This window comes from Leptodactylus fuscus, chromosome 2, assembly GCF_031893055.1.
Source record: "Leptodactylus fuscus isolate aLepFus1 chromosome 2, aLepFus1.hap2, whole genome shotgun sequence".
NCBI lineage: Eukaryota > Metazoa > Chordata > Amphibia > Anura > Leptodactylidae > Leptodactylus > Leptodactylus fuscus.
Genome location: NC_134266.1, coordinates 139658152 through 139680350, shown reverse-complemented (window position 1 = coordinate 139680350; position 22199 = coordinate 139658152). Strand labels below are relative to the sequence as shown.

Below are 22199 nucleotides of genomic sequence, written 5' to 3'. Positions count from 1 at the left end.
AGACAATGGCACTATATACCAGTAGCAAGAAATGAGGGTATTTGTAACCCCAATATATTCTTTGAATTCCCAGTGAGACAATGGCACTATATACCAGTAGCAAAAATTGTGGGTGCACGTAACCCCAATATATTCTTTGAATTACCAGTCAGAAACTGGCACTATATGGCAGTAGCAAGAAATGAGGGTATTTGTAACCCCAATATATTCTTTGAATTCCCAGTCAGACAATGGCACTATATACCAGTAGCAAGAAATGAGGGTATTTATAACCCCAATATATTCTTTGAATTCCCAGTCAATGGCACTATATACCAGTAGCAAGAAATGAGGGTATTTATAACCCCAATATATTCTTTGAATTCCCAGTCAATGGCACTATATACCAGTAGCAAGAAATGAGGGTATTTGTAACCCCAATATATTCTTTGAATTCCCAGTCAGACAATGGCACTATATACCAGTAGCAAGAAATGAGGGTATTTGTAACCCCAATATATTCTTTGAATTCCCAGTCAGACAATGGCACTATATACCAGTAGCAAGAAATGAGGGTATTTGTAACCCCAATATATTCTTTGAATTCCCAGTCAGACAATGGCACTATATACCTGTAGCAAGAAATGAGGGTATTTGTAACCCCAATATATTCTTTGAATTCCCAGTCAGACAATGGCACTATATACCAGTAGCAAAAATTGTGGGTGCACGTAACCCCAATATATTCTTTGAATTACCAGTCAGAAACTGGCACTATATGGCAGTAGCAAGAAATGAGGGTATTTGTAACCCCAATATATTCTTTGAATTCCCAGTCAGACAATGGCACTATATACCAGTAGCAAGAAATGAGGGTATTTGTAACCCCAATATATTCTTTGAATTCCCAGTCAGACAATGGCACTATATACCAGTAGCAAGAAATGAGGGTATTTGTAACCCCAATATATTCTTTGAATTTCCAGTCAGACAATGGCACTATATACCAGTAGCAAAAATTGTGGGTGGGTGCACGTAACCCCAATATATTCTTTGAATTACCAGTCAGAAACTGGCACTATATGGCAGTAGCAAGAAATGAGGGTATTTGTAACCCCAATATATTCTTTGAATTCCCAGTCAGACAATGGCACTATATACCAGTAGCAAGAAATGAGGGTATTTGTAACCCCAATATATTCTTTGAATTCCCAGTCAGACAATGGCACTATATACCAGTAGCAAGAAATGAGGGTATTTATAACCCCAATATATTCTTTGAATTACCAGTCAGAAACTGGCACTATATGGCAGTAGCAAGAAATGAGGGTATTTGTAACCCCAATATATTCTTTGAATTCCCAGTCAGACAATGGCACTATATACCAGTAGCAAGAAATGAGGGTATTTGTAACCCCAATATATTCTTTGAATTCCCAGTCAGACAATGGCACTATATACCAGTAGCAAAAATTGTGGGTGCACGTAACCCCAATATATTCTTTGAATTACCAGTCAGAAACTGGCACTATATGGCAGTAGCAAGAAATGAGGGTATTTATAACCCCAATATATTCTTTGAATTCCCAGTCAGACAATGGCACTATATACCAGTAGCAAGAAATGAGGGTATTTATAACCCCAATATATTCTTTGAATTCCCAGTCAGACAATGGCACTATATACCAGTAGCAAGAAATGAGGGTATTTATAACCCCAATATATTCTTTGAATTCCCAGTCAGACAATGGCACTATATACCAGTAGCAAGAAATGAGGGTATTTGTAACCCCAATATATTCTTTGAATTCCCAGTGAGACAATGGCACTATATACCAGTAGCAAAAATTGTGGGTGCACGTAACCCCAATATATTCTTTGAATTACCAGTCAGAAACTGGCACTATATGGCAGTAGCAAGAAATGAGGGTATTTGTAACCCCAATATATTCTTTGAATTCCCAGTCAGACAATGGCACTATATACCAGTAGCAAGAAATGAGGGTATTTGTAACCCCAATATATTCTTTGAATTCCCAGTCAGACAATGGCACTATATACCAGTAGCAAGAAATGAGGGTATTTGTAACCCCAATATATTCTTTGAATTCCCAGTCAGACAATGGCACTATATACCAGTAGCAAGAAATGAGGGTATTTGTAACCCCAATATATTCTTTGAATTCCCAGTCAGACAATGGCACTATATACCAGTAGCAAGAAATGAGGGTATTTGTAACCCCAATATATTCTTTGAATTCCCAGTGAGACAATGGCACTATATACCAGTAGCAAAAATTGTGGGTGCACGTAACCCCAATATATTCTTTGAATTACCAGTCAGAAACTGGCACTATATGGCAGTAGCAAGAAATGAGGGTATTTGTAACCCCAATATATTCTTTGAATTCCCAGTCAGACAATGGCACTATATACCAGTAGCAAGAAATGAGGGTATTTATAACCCCAATATATTCTTTGAATTCCCAGTCAGACAATGGCACTATATACCAGTAGCAAGAAATGAAAGTATTTATAACCCCAATATATTCTTTGAATTCCCAGTCAATGGCACTATATACCAGTAGCAAGAAATGAGGGTATTTGTAACCCCAATATATTCTTTGAATTCCCAGTCAGACAATGGCACTATATACCAGTAGCAAGAAATGAGGGTATTTGTAACCCCAATATATTCTTTGAATTCCCAGTCAGACAATGGCACTATATACCAGTAGCAAGAAATGAGGGTATTTGTAACCCCAATATATTCTTTGAATTCCCAGTCAGACAATGGCACTATATACCAGTAGCAAGAAATGAGGGTATTTGTAACCCCAATATATTCTTTGAATTCCCAGTCAGACAATGGCACTATATACCAGTAGCAAGAAATGAGGGTATTTGTAACCCCAATATATTCTTTGAATTCCCAGTGAGACAATGGCACTATATACCAGTAGCAAAAATTGTGGGTGCACGTAACCCCAATATATTCTTTGAATTACCAGTCAGAAACTGGCACTATATGGCAGTAGCAAGAAATGAGGGTATTTGTAACCCCAATATATTCTTTGAATTCCCAGTCAGACAATGGCACTATATACCAGTAGCAAGAAATGAGGGTATTTATAACCCCAATATATTCTTTGAATTACCAGTCAGACAATGGCACTATATACCAGTAGCAAGAAATGAGGGTATTTATAACCCCAATATATTCTTTGAATTACCAGTCAGAAACTGGCACTATATGGCAGTAGCAAGACATGAGGGTATTTGTAACCCCAATATATTCTTTGAATTCCCAGTCAGACAATGGCACTATATACCAGTAGCAAGAAATGAGGGTATTTATAACCCCAATATATTCTTTGAATTCCCAGTCAGACAATGGCACTATATACCAGTAGCAAAAATTGTGGGTGCACGTAACCCCAATATATTCTTTGAATTCCCAGTCAGACAATGGCACTATATGGCAGTAGCAACAATAGTGGGTGTATATAGCCCCAATTCTATTGCTAGGGGACTTGCAGTGTATTTCTGGGGTGAAGGTGGGGGGGCACACCGTTGGAACGGGTATCGGGGGTATATATCGGGTATACGGGAATACACTGTCAGTGTATTCCATTCAGGATCCTGGGAAAGCTGGGTTGCGGCGATTGAGCCCGTCAGTGCCACGTTACACTGACAAGCTTCTCCCTGGAATTGAAGTTATATGTAAGCCCAATATATTCTTTGAATTCCCAGTGAGACAATGGCACTATATGGCAGTAGCAAAAATAGTGGGTGTATATAGCCCCAATTCTATTGCTAGGGGACTTGCAGGGTATTTCTGGGGTGAAGGTGGGGGGGCACACCGTTGGAACGGGTATCGGGGGTATATATCGGGTATACGGGAATACACTGACAGTGTATTCCATTCAGGATCCTGGGAAAGCTGGGTTGCGGCGATTGAGCCCGTCAGTGCCACGTTACACTGACAAGCTTCTCCCTGGAATTTAGCTCTTATAAGAACTGTTGGTTGTCTTCTCCTTCCTATCCTAGCCTGTCCCTGCCTACCCAGAATCTAAGCCCTAGCTAACTGGACGGAAACCTCCGTCCCCGGTGAATTGCAAGCTCAGAATGACGCGAAGCTGGGCGTCGCTGTTCTTTTAAATTAGAGGTCACATGTTTTCGGCAGCCAATGGGTTTTGCCTACTTTTTTCAACGTCACCGGTGTCGTAGTTCCTGTCCCACCTACCCTGCGCTGTTATTGGAGCAAAAAAGGCGCCAGGGAAGGTGGGAGGGGAATCGAGTAATGGCGCACTTTACCACGCGGTGTTCGATTCGATTCGAATATGCCGAACAGCCTAATATCCGATCGAACATGAGTTCGATAGAACACTCACCCTCCTAAAAAAAAAAAAAAAAAAAAATTATTATTTTATTTTTATTTTTTTTGCTGACTCGAGTATAAGCCGAGGGGGGCTTTTTCAGCTCAAAAACTGGGCTGAAAAATTCGGCTTATACTCGAGTATATACGGTACTTTAGTTTTATTAACTCCATGTGCCTCACATTAATAGCAATTAACCCCATCATGTCCCTCATATTAACCCCTGTGTGGCTCACATAAGAGTTAATAACATGTGTGACATATGGGGGTACTATATAATGAAGATATTTACTTAATTATTACCTCCATATGTCTCACATATCAGTAGCCCTTATGGAAAGCACACAGAGGGTTAATGTGAGAGACATGATGGGGTTCACTGCTATTAATATGAGGCACATTGAGTTGTAACCTGTAATATACATGACCAGACTTTTTATACACAACTGTGGATAAAAGTACAGACCTATACATTTCTAAGGACCCATATATACAGCCATTCTTTTTGTGGCTGTGTATCTGGGCCAAATTGAAGAGCTGAAAACTATGGAGCAGGTCCTATATCTGTCCTATACGTACCCTATATCTGTCCTATACGTACCCTATATCTGTCCTATACGTACCCTATATCTGTCCTATATACAGTCCTATGAAAAAGTTTGGGCACCCCTATTAATCTTAATCATTTTTAGTTCTAAATATTTTGGTATTTGCAGCAGCCATTTCAGTTTGATATATCTAATAACTGATGGACACAGTAATATTTCAGGATTGAAATGAGGTTTATTGTACTAACAGAAAATGTGCAATATGCATTAAACCAAAATTTGACCGGTGCAAAAGTATGGGCACCTCAACAGAAAAGTGACATTAATATTTAGTAGATCCTCCTTTTGCAAAGATAACAGCCTCTAGTCGCTTCCTGTAGCTTTTAATCAGTTCCTGGATCCTGGATAAAGGTATTTTGGACAAACAATTCAAGTTCAGTTAAGTTAGATGGTCGCCGAGCATGGACAGCCCGCTTCAAATCATCCCACAGATGTTCAATGATATTCAGGTCTGGGGACTGGGATGGCCATTCCAGAACATTGTAATTGTTCCTCTGCATGAATGCCTGAGGATTTGGAGCGGTGTTTTGGATCATTGTCTTGCTGAAATATCCATCCCCGGCGTAACTTCAACTTCGTCACTGATTCTTGAACATTATTCTCAAGAATCTGCTGATACTGAGTGGAATCCATGCGACCCTCAACTTTAACAAGATTCCCGATGCCGGCATTGGCCACACAGCCCCAAAGCATGATGGAACCTCCACCAAATTTTACAGTGGGTAGCATGTGTTTTTCTTGGAATGCTGTTTCTTTTTGGACGCCATGCATAACGCCTTTTTTTATAACCAAACAACTCAATTTTTGTTTCCAAAATGAAGCTGCCTTGTCCAAATGTGCTTTTTCATACCTCAGGCAACTCTATTTGTGGCGTACGTGCAGAAACGGCTTCTTTCTCATCACTCTCCCATACAGCTTCTATTTGTGCAAAGTGCGCTGTATAGTTGACCGATGCACAGTGACACCATCTGCAGCAAGATGATGCTGCAGCTCTTTGGAGGTGGTCTGTGGATTGTCCTTGACTGTTCTCACCATTCTTCTTCTCTGCCTTTCTGATATTTTTCTTGGCCTGCCACTTCTGGGCTTAACAAGAACTGTCCCTGTGGTCTTCCATTTCCTTACTATGTTCCTCACAGTGGAAACTGACAGGTTAAATCTCTGAGACAACTTTTTGTATCCTTCCCCTGAACAACTATGTTGAACAATCTTTGTTTTCAGATCATTTGAGAGTTGTTTTGAGTAGCCCATGATGCCACTCTTCATAGGAGATTCAAATAGGAGATCAACTTGCAATTGGCCACCTTAAATACCTTTTCTTATGATTGGATACATCTGGCTATGAAGTTCAAAGCTCACTGAGGTTACAAAACCAATTTTGTGCTTCAGTAAGTCAGTAAAAAGTAGTTAGGGGAATTCAAATCAATAAAATGATAAGGGTGCCCATACTTTTGCACCGGTCAAATTTTGGTTTAATGCATATTGCACATTTTCTGTTAGTACAATAAACCTCATTTCAATCCTGAAATATTACTGTGTCCATCAGTTATTAGATATATCAAACTGAAATGGCTGTTGCAAACACCAAAATATTTAGAACAAAAAATGATTAAGATTAATAGGGGTGCCCAAACTTTTTCATAGGACTGTATACCCTATATCTGTCTGCATTTGTGGCCCTGTCAATTAATTTTTAATGTTTATATCAGTGAAAACCACATGCGTGCCACTTGTATGCAGGAGGCGTAAGGCTGAGGCCCCACGTTGCATAAATGCAGCATTTTTGTTGCAGATTTTGCTGCAGTTTATTTCAACCAAAGAATCAACCATTTAGAATCTATATTATTAACTATATGTATAATATGTACTATTTTAGTGTCATTTTGTGCCATTTTGGTTGGTGGTGTGCCCCGGGATTTTTTAAGTGTAAAAAGTGTGCCGCGGCTCAAAAAAGGTTGAAAATCACTGCCCTAGAGGACAGATAAGGGGATTAAAAGTAGCAATTGTAAACAGAGTAGAGATAAGGAGGACACAGGGACATTTATTACCGTATTTTCCGGACTATAAGGCGCACATAAAAACCTACGATTTCCTCAGAAATCGTAAGTGCGGCTTATAGTCCGGTGCGGCTTATATATGGATGGAAGCGGCGGCAAAGTCTGCGTGCCGCTTCCATACATACATAAAAGGCACCGTAAGGGTGCATTCACACTACCGAACGCCGGCGTGTATCACAGCCGTACACGCCGGCGTTACAGCAGGGCTGCCGGACACTTCCTATTCATTTCTATGGGAGCCGGCATGCGAGCGCTCCCTATAGAAATGAATGGAAAAAAGCAGTCCATTCATTTCTATGGGGAGTGCTGGCATGCCGGCTCCCATAGAAATGAATGGGAAGTGTCCGGCAGCCCTGCTGTCAAGCCGGCCTGAAACAGAACGTGAAACTTACCCAGCGGTGCAGGGCGGGCGGGCATTCAGGCCTCCTCTTCCTCCGATGTTCCGTCCTTCTCCTCCGGCACTCGCTGATAATGGCCGGGGCGCATGCGCAATATCATAATGCTTCTACTACAGCTACTGCGCATGTGCCCTGGCCATTATCAGCTTGCGAGCGCCGGAGGAGGACGGAACATCGGAGGAAGAGGAGGCCTGAATGCCCGCCCACCCTGCACCGCTCGGTAAGTTTCACATTCTGTTTCAGGCTTTTATTTTAGAGCCCTAACGTTTACGGTTGGGCTCTATCAGCATGATTTTGCTGATAGAGCCCCTCCTCGCCTGCCGAGCGCTTCCAATAAAAGCAGCTGGCACGCGGGGGGTTAAGTGACCGCTGGCAAAGTCTGCCTGCCGCCGCTTTCAATAACATATAATGCGCACCAGACTGCGGCTTATAGTCCGGTGCGCCTTATATATGAACCGAGACGGACTATAAGGCGCTCATGGGCAATGCGGCTTATAGTCCAGTGCGCCTTATAGTCCGTAAAATACGGTATATCTCCTTATCTTTACTTTGTTTACAATTGCTACTTTTAATTCCCTTATCTGTCCTCTAGGGGACGAGAACGTTTGCTATCAGCATAAAAAGGTGTCAGTATACAATCAGTATGTGCATCAGTCTGTTTCGAAGTGTCAAACTGAATTCAAACGGACGGATGGCATACTGATGTGTGAACACAGCATTAGAACGTTCCTGCATTTGTAGTCGTATCCACTGGCAACCAATCAAGACAACAGACTTTGACCACAAGATATTTAGAGAAAATCTTTAAAACTCTGCAAAATGCTTACTTACTTATATTTGCAAAAATGTTTAACTTTTAATTATCTACAAATTTTAAAATAATTGTGTACATGGAAATACCCCTTTAAGTCTCCTGATGGTAGTTGATGGGGAGATAAGGGTAGTTGGATGTCAACTGTCTGATCCTTTTGTTCTCAAGAAAATAAGCTGTTGCCAGAAGAGCAGCAATTTTCTGCCAGTTCGTCCAACAACTACTGTATATCGCCTATGGCTAACTTTATAAAAGAAGGAGAAAAGGTGCTAAGTCTTTTAATTATAGATATATAGTATTCTGATCAGTGTTATGCATATATTGAAAGAAAATACAGTTTGACTAGTCTGGTACTCTTAGAGTGCTTGGATTACAGTATTTCTGAAATATACCACATAAATATATAACACAGGGCTATCTGTCATACTGACATTATGCAATTACGGTAATTCTTCACTTCCTTTACTAGTCAGGCCTGGGTGTACTGCTGTACAAAATGTCATGGAGCCATGCTGCTCTCTACACTAATGGATCACATTTCACTTGCAAGGAATGATGGAAAAGTATATGTAAAATGTGATTCTCATATTGTAATGACAGGAGGCTGGCTTGCTCATTGCAGCTTCCATGCAGGTGCTGTGCAACTTCAAGTTATCACTCTCTAGCCTCAAGGGCCTACCAAGTGAGGGAGCATCCAGAAGGTAACTAGTAACTGTAACCAGGGGTGAACCTGCTCCTTTCGCCGCCCGAGCGAAGTACATCGTGTCACATCGAAAGGGGGCGGGGCTTAGCGCCGTTTGCCGGCAGAAAGCAGGCCCGGAGACTGCCTGCGCTCTGCCTGAGCGTGCGGGGAGGCTGCTGGAGCAGCGCTGCTCCAGTGGCCTCCACAAACCACCGCTCCGTGCTAAGCCAGTCCAGGACAGCTTGTCCTGGACTGGCTTAGGGAAGCAAAAATGCCGCCCTCCCTGAGGCCCTGGCATAGTGCCGCCTGAAGCGCTCGCTTCAGGTCGCCTCATGGGAGGTGCGGCACTGACTGTAACCTCAGATCATTCCTCAGAAGAACAAAGCACTGCTTTGTGTCTATGGCTAAAATTTATCAATATACACTCACCGGCCACTTTATTAGGTACACCATGCTAGTAACGGGTTGGACCCCCTTTTGCCTTCAGAACTGCCTCAATTCTTCGTGGCATAGATTCAACAAGGTGCTGGAAGCATTCCTCAGAGATTTTGGTCCATATTGACATGATGGCATCACACAGTTGCCGCAGATTTGTCGGCTGCACATCCATGATGCGAATCTCCCGTTCCACCACATCCCAAAGATGCTCTATTGGATTGAGATCTGGTGACTGTGGAGGCCATTGGAGTACAGTGAACTCATTGTCATGTTCAAGAAACCAGTCTGAGATGATTCCAGCTTTATGACATGGCACATTATCCTGCTGAAAGTAGCCATCAGATGTTGGGTACATTGTGGTCATAAAGGGATGGACATGGTCAGCAACAATACTCACGTAGGCTTTGGCGTTGCAACGATGCTCAATTGGTACCAAGGGGCCCAAAGAGTGCCAAGAAAATATTCCCCACACCATGACACCACCACCAGCAGCCTGAACCGTTGATACAAGGCAGGATGGATCCATGCTTTCATGTTGTTGACGCCAAATTCTGACCCTACCATCCGAATGTCGCAGCAGAAATCGAGACTCATCAGACCAGGCAACGTTTTTCCAATCTTCAATTGTCCAATTTCGATGAGCTTGTGCAAATTGTAGCCTCAGTTTCCTGTTCTTAGCTGAAAGGAGTGGCACCCGGTGTGGTCTGCTGCTGCTGTAGCCCATCTGCCTCAAAGTTCGACGTACTGTGCGTTCAGAGATGCTCTTCTGGCTACCTTGGTTGTAACGGGTGGCTATTTGAGTCACTGTTGCCTTTCTATCAGCTCGAACCAGTCTGGCCATTCTCCTCTGACCTCTGGCATCAACAACGCATTTCCGCCCACAGAACTGCCACTCACTGGATGTTTTTTCTTTTTCGGACCATTCTCTGTAAACCCTAGAGATGGTTGTGCGTGAAAATCCCAGTAGATCAGCAGTTTCTGAAATACTCAGACCAGCCCTTCTGGCACCAACAACCATGCCACGTTCAAAGGCACTCAAATCACCTTTCTTCCCCATACTGATGCTCGGTTTGAACTGCAGGAGATTGTCTTGACCATGTCTACATGCCTAAATGCACTGAGTTGCCGCCATGTGATTGGCTGATTAGAAATTAAGTGTTAACGAGCAGTTGGACAGGTGTACCTAATAAAGTGGCCGGTGAGTGTAAATGTGCTTTTTTTCTGGTACATTTTAACCAATAGCTATCTGCTATGGGACACATTCATTACCTATTGGTGACAGAATTCAGAACAATTTATACCATATATGTCATATTGTAAAGTTAAGGCCCCAAGTTGTGGAAACAAACCATTTTTTGTTACAGATATTGCTTCAGTAGCCAAAGTTAAAAATGGTTACAAAAGTAATGGGAAATATAAAGGAAGCTCTTAGATGTTTCCCTTCTGTTAATTCTACTCTTAGGTTTGGCTAAAAGAAAAAAAAGCAGCAAAATCTGCAAAAAACCGCTGTGTTTCCACATAGTGGGCCCTTAGCCTAAGGCTGGGGCCCCACATGGTGTAATCGCCTCCACACACTGCAGAAAAATACCCGCAGTGGCCATGCTATGATTTCCAAAACCATCTTTTGGAACTATTTTGGAAAATCGCAACATGTCAATTATACCTACGTAAATGCTGGTGGTTTCCCTACAGGTATAATTGAAGCAGAAAGTATGCAGATGAAACCTCTGTGGACTTTATGTAAAAAGTGCTGCAATGTTTTGCCGTCATGGTTTTTCCCACAACACTTTTCTGCTGTGGCCTGCAATGTGGGCTGTTAGCCTAAAAATGGAATAAAAAGTGGTCAAGGCTTGCTGCAGGATTTATACAAACCTATGAATTACACATTTACAAACTGTCACAAAATGATTTAGACCTTACTTTCTTAAAGTGGGTTTTTCAGTGTAGTATCATGTTTGTAAAATGCCCTCCCTTATGGTACCCAAAGATTGATTATAGTACTCAAACATTAGTGTACATCATTTTCTAAATTATAGTAATAATGCTGCATTTAAAAGGGATTTTTGAGGCTAAAAATATTGATGACCTATCCTAAAGATAGGTAATCACTATCAGATTAGTGGGGATCTAACACCCGATACCCCCACTGCTGTTTTCAGAAGCTGATGCTCAGGGAATGGTGCAGAAAACAGACAGCTCTGTTCTCTGTGGCCAGATCAGGTACTGCAGATCGGCTCCCTTTAATTTAAATGGGACCTAATCTGCAGTAAACAGTAGCTGTAAAAAGACATGCAGCTGCAAGTTTGGAATGTGATGATCATAATCTCTTACAGTCTTACAAAAGTAGCCCATGTGGTTCATAGCTGAAGGCTATGCTACTGATTATGATAAATTTGTTGAAAAGTTATTGACCAATTAAAGGGAGTCTGCCAGCAGTAAATTGGTTATAACTCTAAGACGAGTCTTCAGTTTCAAAATATACCTTTGTTATTCAGGTTTGGAGCCCCATTTGTTTTTACGTTGATGTTTAATTCATAAGCAAATTACAGGAAGGCTGGGGTCCCAGTTGCTGGAAATGCCATGATTTACCTGCAGTGGAAATGCTGCGGGAAAAATCGCGGCATTATACAGTAACTGCAAAGTGGATGGGATTCATGCGAATCACATGCCCTCTTTGTGTTTAAAACTGCAGTTCGGGCACAACAGAGTAATTGGATGTCGGCGGCTTTCCCGTTGATATAATGGTAATAGAAAGTCTGCGGAGGAAAACTCTGTGAACTTTCTGTTCAAAGTGCTGCGGGAAGTACGGTGATGCATTCCCGTCCCATGTGGCCTTAGCCGAAATGTGCTTATCGGTTGTGCTTTAGCTTATCTGGGCTTTAGCCTTGGCTCTATACTCTGGGGCAAAGTACTTTTCCCTGGTTTGTATATGAATTATATATCATGACTGCCAAATGTTTACAATGAAATGGGGCCCCAAAACAGAATAACAGAGATATATTTAGAAACTGAGGAAACACAGTAATGTGATTAGATTTATAACAATTTACTGCTGATAGACTTCTTTTAAAGGAGCCTTTTTATTAACTATAAATTTCACAGTTAAACTGTTCTGTACATAAAAAAGTAAATGGCAAGTAAAATGGCAAGTATCTGTCTCTACTAATTCTGGACTATTTCCTTTGGATAAGTAATGTATACTTCACTGCCAGATATGACCTAACAGGTTGTTTGAATGAGTAATCAATATCTGAGCTCCTAAGATGCACTCGCAGAATTAAAAATGTAGCTTAAGAGATGGATGGACTAATAAACATTGTTAAAAAATGATTCAAGGTGAAGCAATTCACTTACCAACTTACTTTCAATTAAAATTCCTGTTCAAAATAACTTTTTTACATTCACTTTATGTACTACTGCTATTATCAATATCTTATTATGGAAGTAGGTGTGGATTGTTGAGGTATATTAGGTATTTAGGGTCAGAAATTTGGGTCAAATTGCCCTATAATGATTTAAAAGGAAATAGAGATGAGCGAACAGTGTTCTATCGAACACATGTTCGATCGGATATCAGGGTGTTCGCCATGTTCGAATCGAATCGAACACCACGTGGTAAAGTGCGCCAAAATTCGATTCCCCTCCCACCTTCCCTGGCGCCTTTTTTGCACCAATAACAGCGCAGGGGAGGTGGGACAGGAACTACGACACTGGGGGCATTGAAAAAAATTGGAAAAAGTCATTGGCTGCCGAAATCAGGTGACCTCCATTTTAGACGAATAGTGGATTTCAAATCCGGGTCATATGAGAATGTGAACTTTGTGACTATGAGACAGGGATAGCTGTACAGGCAGGGATAGCTAGGGATAACCTTTATTTAGGGGGGAATGTTATTAAAAATAACTTTTTGGGGCTCTATCGGGTGTGTAATTGTGATTTTTGTGAGATAAACTTTTTCCCATAGGGATGCATTGGCCAGCGCTGATTGGCCGAATTCCGTACTCTGGCCAATCAGTGCTGGCCAATGCATTCTATTAGCTTGATGAAGCAGAGTGTGCACAAGGGTTCAAGCGCACCCTCGGCTCTGATGTAGCAGAGCCGAGGCTGCACAAGGGTTCAAGCGCACCCTCGGCTCTGATGTAGGAGAGCCGAGGGTGCACTTGAACCCTTGTGCACCCTCAGCTCTGCTACATCAGAGCCGAGGGTGCGCTTGAACCCTTGTGCACACTCTGCTTCATCAAGCTAATAGAATGCATTGGCCAGCGCTGATTGGCCAATGTATTCTATTAGCCTGATGAAGTAGAGCTGAATGTGTGTGCTAAGCACACACATTCAGCTCTACTTCATCGGGCTAATAGAATGCATTGGCCAGCGCTGATTGGCCAGAGTACGGAACTCGACCAATCAGCGCTGGCTCTGCTGGAGGAGGCGGAGTCTAAGATCGCTCCACACCAGTCTCCATTCAGGTCCGACCTTAGACTCCGCCTCCTCCGGCAGAGCCAGCGCTGATTGGCCGAAGGCTGGCCAATGCATTCCTATGCGAATGCAGAGACTTAGCAGTGCTGAGTCAGTTTTGCTCAACTACACATCTGATGCACACTCGGCACTGCTACATCAGATGTAGCAATCTGATGTAGCAGAGCCGAGGGTGCACTAGAACCCCTGTGCAAACTCAGTTCACGCTAATAGAATGCATTGGCCAGCGCTGATTGGCCAATGCATTCTATTAGCCCGATGAAGTAGAGCTGAATGTGTGTGCTAAGCACACACATTCAGCACTGCTTCATCACGCCAATACAATGCATTAGCCAGTGCTGATTGGCCAGAGTACGGAATTCGGCCAATCAGCGCTGGCTCTGCTGGAGGAGGCGGAGTCTAAGGTCGGACCTGAATGGAGACTGGTGTGGAGCGATCTTAGACTCCGCCTCCTCCAGCAGAGCCAGCGCTGATTGGTCAAGTTCCGTACTCTGGCCAATCAGCGCTGGCCAATGCATTCTATTAGCCCGATGAAGTAGAGCTGAATGTGTGTGCTTAGCACACACATTCAGCTCTACTTCATCAGGCTAATAGAATACATTGGCCAATCAGCGCTGGCCAATGCATTCTATTAGCTTGATGAAGCAGAGTGTGCACAAGGGTTCAAGCGCACCCTCGGCTCTGATGTAGCAGAGCCGAGGCTGCACAAGGGTTCAAGTGCACCCTCGGCTCTCCTACATCAGAGCCGAGGGTGCGCTTGAACCCTTGTGCAGCCTCGGCTCTGCTACATCAGAGCCGAGGGTGCGCTTGAACCCTTGTGCACACTCTGCTTCATCAAGCTAATAGAATGCATTGGCCAGCACTGATTGGCCAGAGTACGGAATTCGGCCAATCAGCGCTGGCCAATGCATTCTATTAGCCCGATGAAGTAGAGCTGAATGTGTGTGCTAAGCACACACATTCAGCACTGCTTCATCACGCCAATACAATGCATTAGCCAGTGCTGATTGGCCAGAGTACGGAATTCGGCCAATCAGCGCTGGCTCTGCTGGAGGAGGCGGAGTCTAAGATCGCTCCACACCAGTCTCCATTCAGGTCCGACCTTAGACTCCGCCTCCTCCAGCAGAGCCAGCGCTGATTGGCCGAATTCCGTACTCTGGCCAATCAGCACTGGCTAATGCATTGTATTGGCTTGATGAAGCAGTGCTGAATGTGTGTGCTTAGCACACACATTCAGCTCTACTTCATCGGGCTAATAGAATGCATTGGCCAATCAGCGCTGGCCAATGCATTCTATTAGCGTGAACTGAGTTTGCACAGGGGTTCTAGTGCACCCTCGGCTCTGCTACATCAGATTGCTACATCTGATGTAGCAGTGCCGAGTGTGCATCAGATGTGTAGTTGAGCAAAACTGACTCAGCACTGCTAAGTCTGCATTCGCATAGGAATGCATTGGCCAGCCTTCGGCCAATCAGCGCTGGCTCTGCCGGAGGAGGCGGAGTCTAAGGTCGGACCTGAATGGAGACTGGTGTGGAGCTATCTTAGACTCCGCCTCCTCCAGCAGAGCCAGCGCTGATTGGTCGAGTTCCGTACTCTGGCCAATCAGCACTGGCCAATGCATTTCTATGGGGAAAAGTTAGCTTGCGAAAATCGCAAACTGACAGGGATTTCCATGAAATAAAGTGACTTTTATGCCCCCAGACATGCTTCCCCTGCTGTCCCAGTGTCATTCCAGGGTGTTGGTATCATTTCCTGGGGTGTCATAGTGGACTTGGTGACCCTCCAGACACGAATTTGGGTTTCCCCCTTAACGAGTTTATGTTCCCCATAGACTATAATGGGGTTCGAAACCCATTCGAACACTCGAACAGTGAGCGGCTGTTCGAATCGAATTTCGAACCTCGAACATTTTAGTGTTCGCTCATCTCTAAAAGGAAAGTATTTGAATATTCTGAAAACATCTGCATATTTCGATAATTCGTAGAAATGTTTATTCACAATACATAGTTTAGACGTAAAGAACAAGGAACCTTTGGTATACAAGATGTTAGGATCACATATGTATTGCTGTGCTGAAATCTGTTCTTTTGGTTTTGAAGGAGACAGATAAAAAAGATGGCAGCACTGCCTGTGATCTTGACTACAGGATGACATTGCAGCAGATACTGTGTATTTCTGTCAACAACATCATTAACTAAGCCCCTCAATTTCAAAGTAAATAAAGGCATCTGGGTCTGCAGCTCAGCACTGTTAGCATATTTAAAGCTCATACATAGATGAATTTGCAGTGGACCACATTTGCATATTAATGAAGATCTAATTGCTCTTTGCAGTCAGTTTTGTTGCAAATGACTCCACTACTGTTTACACAAAAATGTTGTTGCTTGAACAGATTAGAAACTGTGTAACATTTCTAGCTATGGAGATTATTGATGCTGTAAGCATTTGTACCTCATCTATAAATGAGCCTTGGGGGTTAACATCCTTCAGGACTGCACGATTCTTACTGACTAAAGACGGAATATAGGCATATAGCACACGGGCTTCAGATTATATTGAACAGTTAACTATAAAAATATAATATGGCATAATAAATAAACAGACACAAGGAATGGTCATAAACCTGCATTAAACTGAAGTTAACCTTGTGCACACAAGTCGTAGTTTCCAAGAACATAACCTAAATAGCTGCAATTTAAATGGATGAGCAAAACTTGAGAGTAACATCAACCCTGGAGCTGAAATGTCTGCGTCACTTTATGTTACTAATGATTTTTAACAGTCGGAGGGATTTAATGGTAATAAAGACTTCCATTTACTTTGATGTTTTGGGTTTTCTGAAAGTGTATTCCTCTAAATAAGACTAGTTTTTACCACTGATGAAAATTCAGTTTAACAGATACTTGTTACTACAAAGAAATACAATTTATACAATACAGATAAAATGTGATTGAAACTGATAAAATATTCTCACCCATATAAAAAGAAACTGTAAAAAGGTGAATGAAAAAATGTACTAATGATTTCTGAAAACAGTGCAGTTACTATGTAGCCAGCTATCAAGTATTACTACTACAGTGCATAGAAAGCAGGGTGATATGAAAGCCCATGCCTTTGATTCTTCAGCTTGACATCACTTACATCTGCTACACACTTCACTTCAAAAGTATCATTCAAATGTGAAATCTCCTAGATCATAGATTGGAAACAACATACCATGTACTTGACAATCACAACATCCCCAAATATGGGTTTTAATGGAGTTTTCTTCTAGGATCAGTCATAACAATTGAATAAGATCTAAACCTGTTACAACAAGCTATAAACAAGATCTCAATTAATAAACCAGAGAGGTGTCTTGGTTACACACCTAGTTTTGGCCTCAGGCAAACACCAGTTGCCTGGCTTGTGATTTCCCAGAGTAATAATTCATTTTCATGAAACCCTTGGGCAAATGTAAGATTTTGTATGCTGGTGTGGGCTCACCTCCCAGAACCAGAGATAAATGAAATTTATTATTATTATTAATAACAACAATAACAATAAAGTGGGCAGCACTGTGGATCAGTGGTTAGCACTGTTGTCTTGCAGCACAGGGGTCCTTCCCAAGGGCAACATCTGCATGGAGTTTGTATATTCTCCCCATGTTTGCATCGGGTTCCTCCCACATGCCAAAAATATACTGATAGGTAAGTTGGTTCTCTGTACAAATAACGGTGGGTGTCGGGGATGAGCACCTAAATAACAGCCAGGAAAAATAAAGAAAATACTATGTCCCCATCTGTTACCTCACAACTGTTTGTTCACATTTTAAAAGCTTTTTAGTATTAGAGATACACTTAACAAATTAGCAAAATCCTATTTCTTGTCTGGTATAAACTGAAGAAAACTAGCAGACAGAGGCCATAGGTGATTAAAGGAATGTTCTGGGATTTTATTCAATTAGCAAGTAGGGAAAGATATAAAATGAAAAAATAACCTATATTCACCATTAAATCTCATGTCAGCCACGGTGGTGCCTATTTGTTCTGCAGCCATGGAATCCCATACATCATTTACGTTACAACTGCAGTCTATCGCTGGCCGCAATGGCATCACTTGCATTTATGGAAAATGACTGGCCAGACACAGCTATTGAATAGGTGAGTGTAGGGTAATTATTTATTTTATCATTCCCAGTTTGTGTATAATTCTTTTAATATCCTGAGTATATGTCCATGGGTAATTTTGGCATCCCCCAATAATCTGGACCTGTTTTTTCAACATGCTCTGGGAAATTTCTAGTTGCACCTCACAGATAATATAAAAGTACAAGTAAAACTATAGTAGTGTTCTAATTGTAAGAGACATTTTCTTGCTACACGTCCATGCTTTACGTTGAATTTAATTTGCAAGAATTTGTTTGAGTCTTAATACACATTATTGTTTGTGAATGAAGTACCTGTCAAACAGTGGGAAAACAGTCCATCCTAATGAAGGCTGAAGTTCAATCTCTTGTCCATTGTTGGATATCACATGACCACGCTGATCATTACTTGGACTAGGGACGTATGTAGCAGCCATACCAAATACTTGAACTAGAAGCACACTGTTAACATCTAAATAAGGATGTAAAACCTAAAAGAAACAGTTTGGTAAGGTAAAGAAAGCAAGCAAGATATAAAATTTAGGCATAGCAAAATCATCCACAAAACTAAACTTCAAAAATAACCAATAAACATTCATTCCAAAGTAAGCCTATTAATCATTCTTTATGTAATGTGACAACCTTTCTTACCCAAACCAAGCCCTAACACTGCTTACAGAATTAGATGGGTGACTTACAGGGTAACTTCAGAAAAAATACTACAGACAAATTATAATCCTCTCTAAATAAGAATGTGTTGGACCTTTCGCCACATAGTTTGAAACTTCCAGCATAACATGCTGGTTATTTCCAGAAGGGTATGAAGAGGGAATAAAAACATGTGATATCAAGATTATAATGGGGTTGCTGGTTATAGGTTGACAGACACAAGGATTTTTCTTTCACTAGGAGTTTACCACCCACTTGGTATCACGTTACCCGAGTTATAACCAGTATAGGGCAAATCCTTAAAGGGGTATTCCCATATCCTGGACCCTATTTAAACTTGTAGCTCATATTTACCCTGAAAAGAAAGATACAAAAAATCATTTGAATAACCCAAAATAAAAAAATAAAAAAAAAGTTATAGATTTCAAAACTGCATGTACCAAAAAAAAAAAAAAAAAAAAGCGTCTGATCATGAACCAGGAAAAATGTCCCGGTCATGATGTGGTTAAATTACTTACCAAGTAAATTTGTGCAATACAGTGCTTTACTTATTCCAAGTTGCATACAGTATTACGGGCAGAATGGTGGCTCATTGGTTACTATTGTTGCCTAGCAGTACTGGGGTCCTGAGTTCAAATCTGACAATATCTGCATAGAGCTTCCTCCAACATACCAAAAATATACCCACCGTATACCTGACTCTGGGTTCACACCAGCGTTCGGCACTCCGTTCTCAGGTTTCCGTCTTCTGCATGCAGAAGACGGAAACCTGTCATGCCGAGTCCGGCCGTGAGCGTTTTATGCTCTCCGCGGTGAAACCGTTTTTTTTTTACTGCATGTCCGACTCTGTGTCCAGTTTAAAAAAAAACAGTTTTGCCGCGGAGAGCATAAAACGCTCACCGGCACTCACGGCCAGACACTTTTCAATCCCATTCAAATGAATGGGTTTGAAAAGATGTCGGCAGGTTTCCGTCTCCTGCCCAGTTTTGTACAGGAAATGGAAACCTGCAGAACGGAGTCCCGGGCGCAGATGTGAACGAGCCCTTAGGCTGCCATTTACCATACTTTGGTTTACACACAGACACTGATTCTAGAAAACAACTGTAGTTTGTCATTCATTTTTGACTAAATACTATTCTATGCTCTTTGTTTTTCATAGAAATTATTAAAATAATGTTCACTTGCATTGATTTCTTTTCCTCAAACCTAATAGCTATTTTATGTAGAGCTTCTGCTATGCTTCAAGCACCAAACATAACATTAATTTTTCACAGTGTAGTATGAGAAAAGGAAACAAGTAATTACTTTGCTCTAAATATAGAATCCCCTGTAAAGAAGAAATCTGGAAGCATTTTGTACTGAGGAGACCATGCAAATAAAATATTCTCTTTCATACAATTCTGCTTGACAACTGATAACTTTAGTACAATATAACCCCTTTATTGGACAAAATATCGCCTTTATTATGTAGTGCAAAGCTGGACATAAATATGACATGTCAGGGCCACATGGTGGCTCAGTGGCTAGCACTGCAGCCTTGCAGAGCTGGAGGCCTGGGTTTGAATCCTGCCAGGAACAACATCTGCAAGGAGTTTGTATGTTCTCCCCATGTTTGCATGGGTTTCCTCTCAATACGAAGACATACTGATAGGGAAAATATGTACATTGTGATCCCTATATGGGGCTTACAATATACATTAAAAAAAGAAAAAAAAATGACATGTTGGAAACCCTATGGCAATGAGTACTGATGGAATGGAAATACAGGAAGGGAGAGGTGATTGGAAAGGTTGGATTTCAACCCATCTGATCTCTTGTTTTACTTGAGATCTGTGCCATGGTACCATACACAAGTCACTCCAACCCACACAGTTAATCACAGGGGACCCCAACTCTTTCCTACTCCCCTGGTGACCTATACATTTCCTAGTTTAAGACAGTCCTAACATTCTTGCTCTCCAGCATGGTCTAAATCTTGGTCCCCAGCATGGTATCTTTTTAAATTGTGGTGTGCTTTGACCATGACATGAGCTCACTGCTCCTGTGTGATGCTGGTGACTTTCTCCCCAATGTCCCTTGCAAGTCTCTTGTTTCAATGATGTCGGGCAGCACAGCGCGTACAAAGCAGATCCCATTCATTTCAATGGGAGCCGACATACGAGCGCTCCCTATTGAAATGAATGGGCTGCTTTTTTCCCTATTCGTTTCAATGTGATATGCGCGTATCACATTGAAACCAATAGGGAAAAAAGCAGCCCATTCATTTCAATGGGGAGTGCTCGTATACCGGCTCCCATTGAAATGAATGGGATCTGCTTTATACGCGCTGATTCTGAACGTGCTTTACGTTTAGAATCAGCTCAGCGTATACTTAGTGTGAATGCACCCTAACGGTTCCTAGAGACATAATATTTCTTTGCATTCCTGCATTGAATTTTCCTAACGATTTTTAGTATATTATGTATTTAGTTAGGACTGATTAATCACGGCATACTAGTCAAGAAAAAAGTCACAATTTTTTAAGTTTAAGAATTGTGACTCTTAAGTTCTGTGCCCCGCACAATAATTTTCTAAAAAGAGGAGCCTTAGGCCCTGTCAATTTTCACTTGTAAATAATGTCAGAAATCTATGACAACAAGAAACTGGCATAGACTTATTTTGGGACAAAGAACTCAGGAGATGTGCCTATTTTATGACAAAGCTCCAGTGGGGCATGGGAAATGCCACTCTTGATAAATTAGTCTCTGTATTTGTTTATATCCAATCAACAATCTTACCTGTATTATCTGGTTATGCTCAGTTCTAATTCCAACTATACTATGGGGACATTGAACCCTTTACATACTGGATGACTGTATTGTACTGTAGTGAAAATGATCATTATCTTTCAGTATAGCACAAAATAATGTTTTAGAAATAGAAATTAGCTAAACAAGGTAAATACAAAGACTACAAGTGCACAAGTAACTTAGTGTAGCAAATTCACATACCACTGAAGGATCTATCCACCTCGGCGACCTCTGTAGACTTGTGAAATCATGTTGCTGTGTTAGCAGCTTCTCCTCTCCTCCCCAGCGTTGGGGTAATTCTGGAAGATGCATACTCTGTGATCCTTTTAATATTCTTGCAAATGCATTGATGTATAGACCATCCACTATTTGGAGAAGGCAGAGTAAAGTATAATAGTTGTATTAAACAATAAAATTGGTATCCAAAATGGGGTCACATGTCAGAGAATTTCACTTTACTGGCATTTCAGAGGCTTTGCAAAAGTGGTATGGCATCCAAATACCCTTCTTTCCTTCTGTGCCCCGCTGTGTGCCCAAACAGCAGTTTATACCCAGTTTATACCCAGGACAAAGAAAAGAAGGAGCATTTGTGAAGCCCCTTAAAAGCAAGTTAAGTGAAATAGTGAATAAGTAAGCTGTGCAGAGTTCAGTGAGTACATTAAATTCCCCAGTAAGCGGATTTGGTGGACCCTTTGACCCTGGAGCTCAGGTCCTTTGACTATTTCACCTCCATTTTGCATTTCCCTAGGTTTGAGTGACTCTACTGTTAATAGATGGCCTATTTTTATCA

At 41.6% G+C, this 22199-nt stretch overlaps 1 protein-coding gene across 1 annotated transcript in view; it reads right to left on the bottom strand.

Annotated features, from left to right (window-relative positions):
• The window catches only part of LOC142195209 (uncharacterized), a 69989-nt gene extending 48221 nt beyond the window's left edge, over positions 1 to 21768 (bottom strand). Inside the window, exons 1-2 of the mRNA XM_075264801.1 lie at positions 21611 to 21768; positions 18267 to 18442 (exon numbers count right to left, since the gene is read on the bottom strand). Coding sequence (XP_075120902.1) covers positions 18267 to 18442; positions 21611 to 21721 — 287 coding nt within the window. The 5' untranslated portion in view covers positions 21722 to 21768. The remainder of the gene's footprint in view (positions 1 to 18266; positions 18443 to 21610) is intronic.
• Between the last annotated feature and the right edge of the window lie 431 nt (positions 21769 to 22199).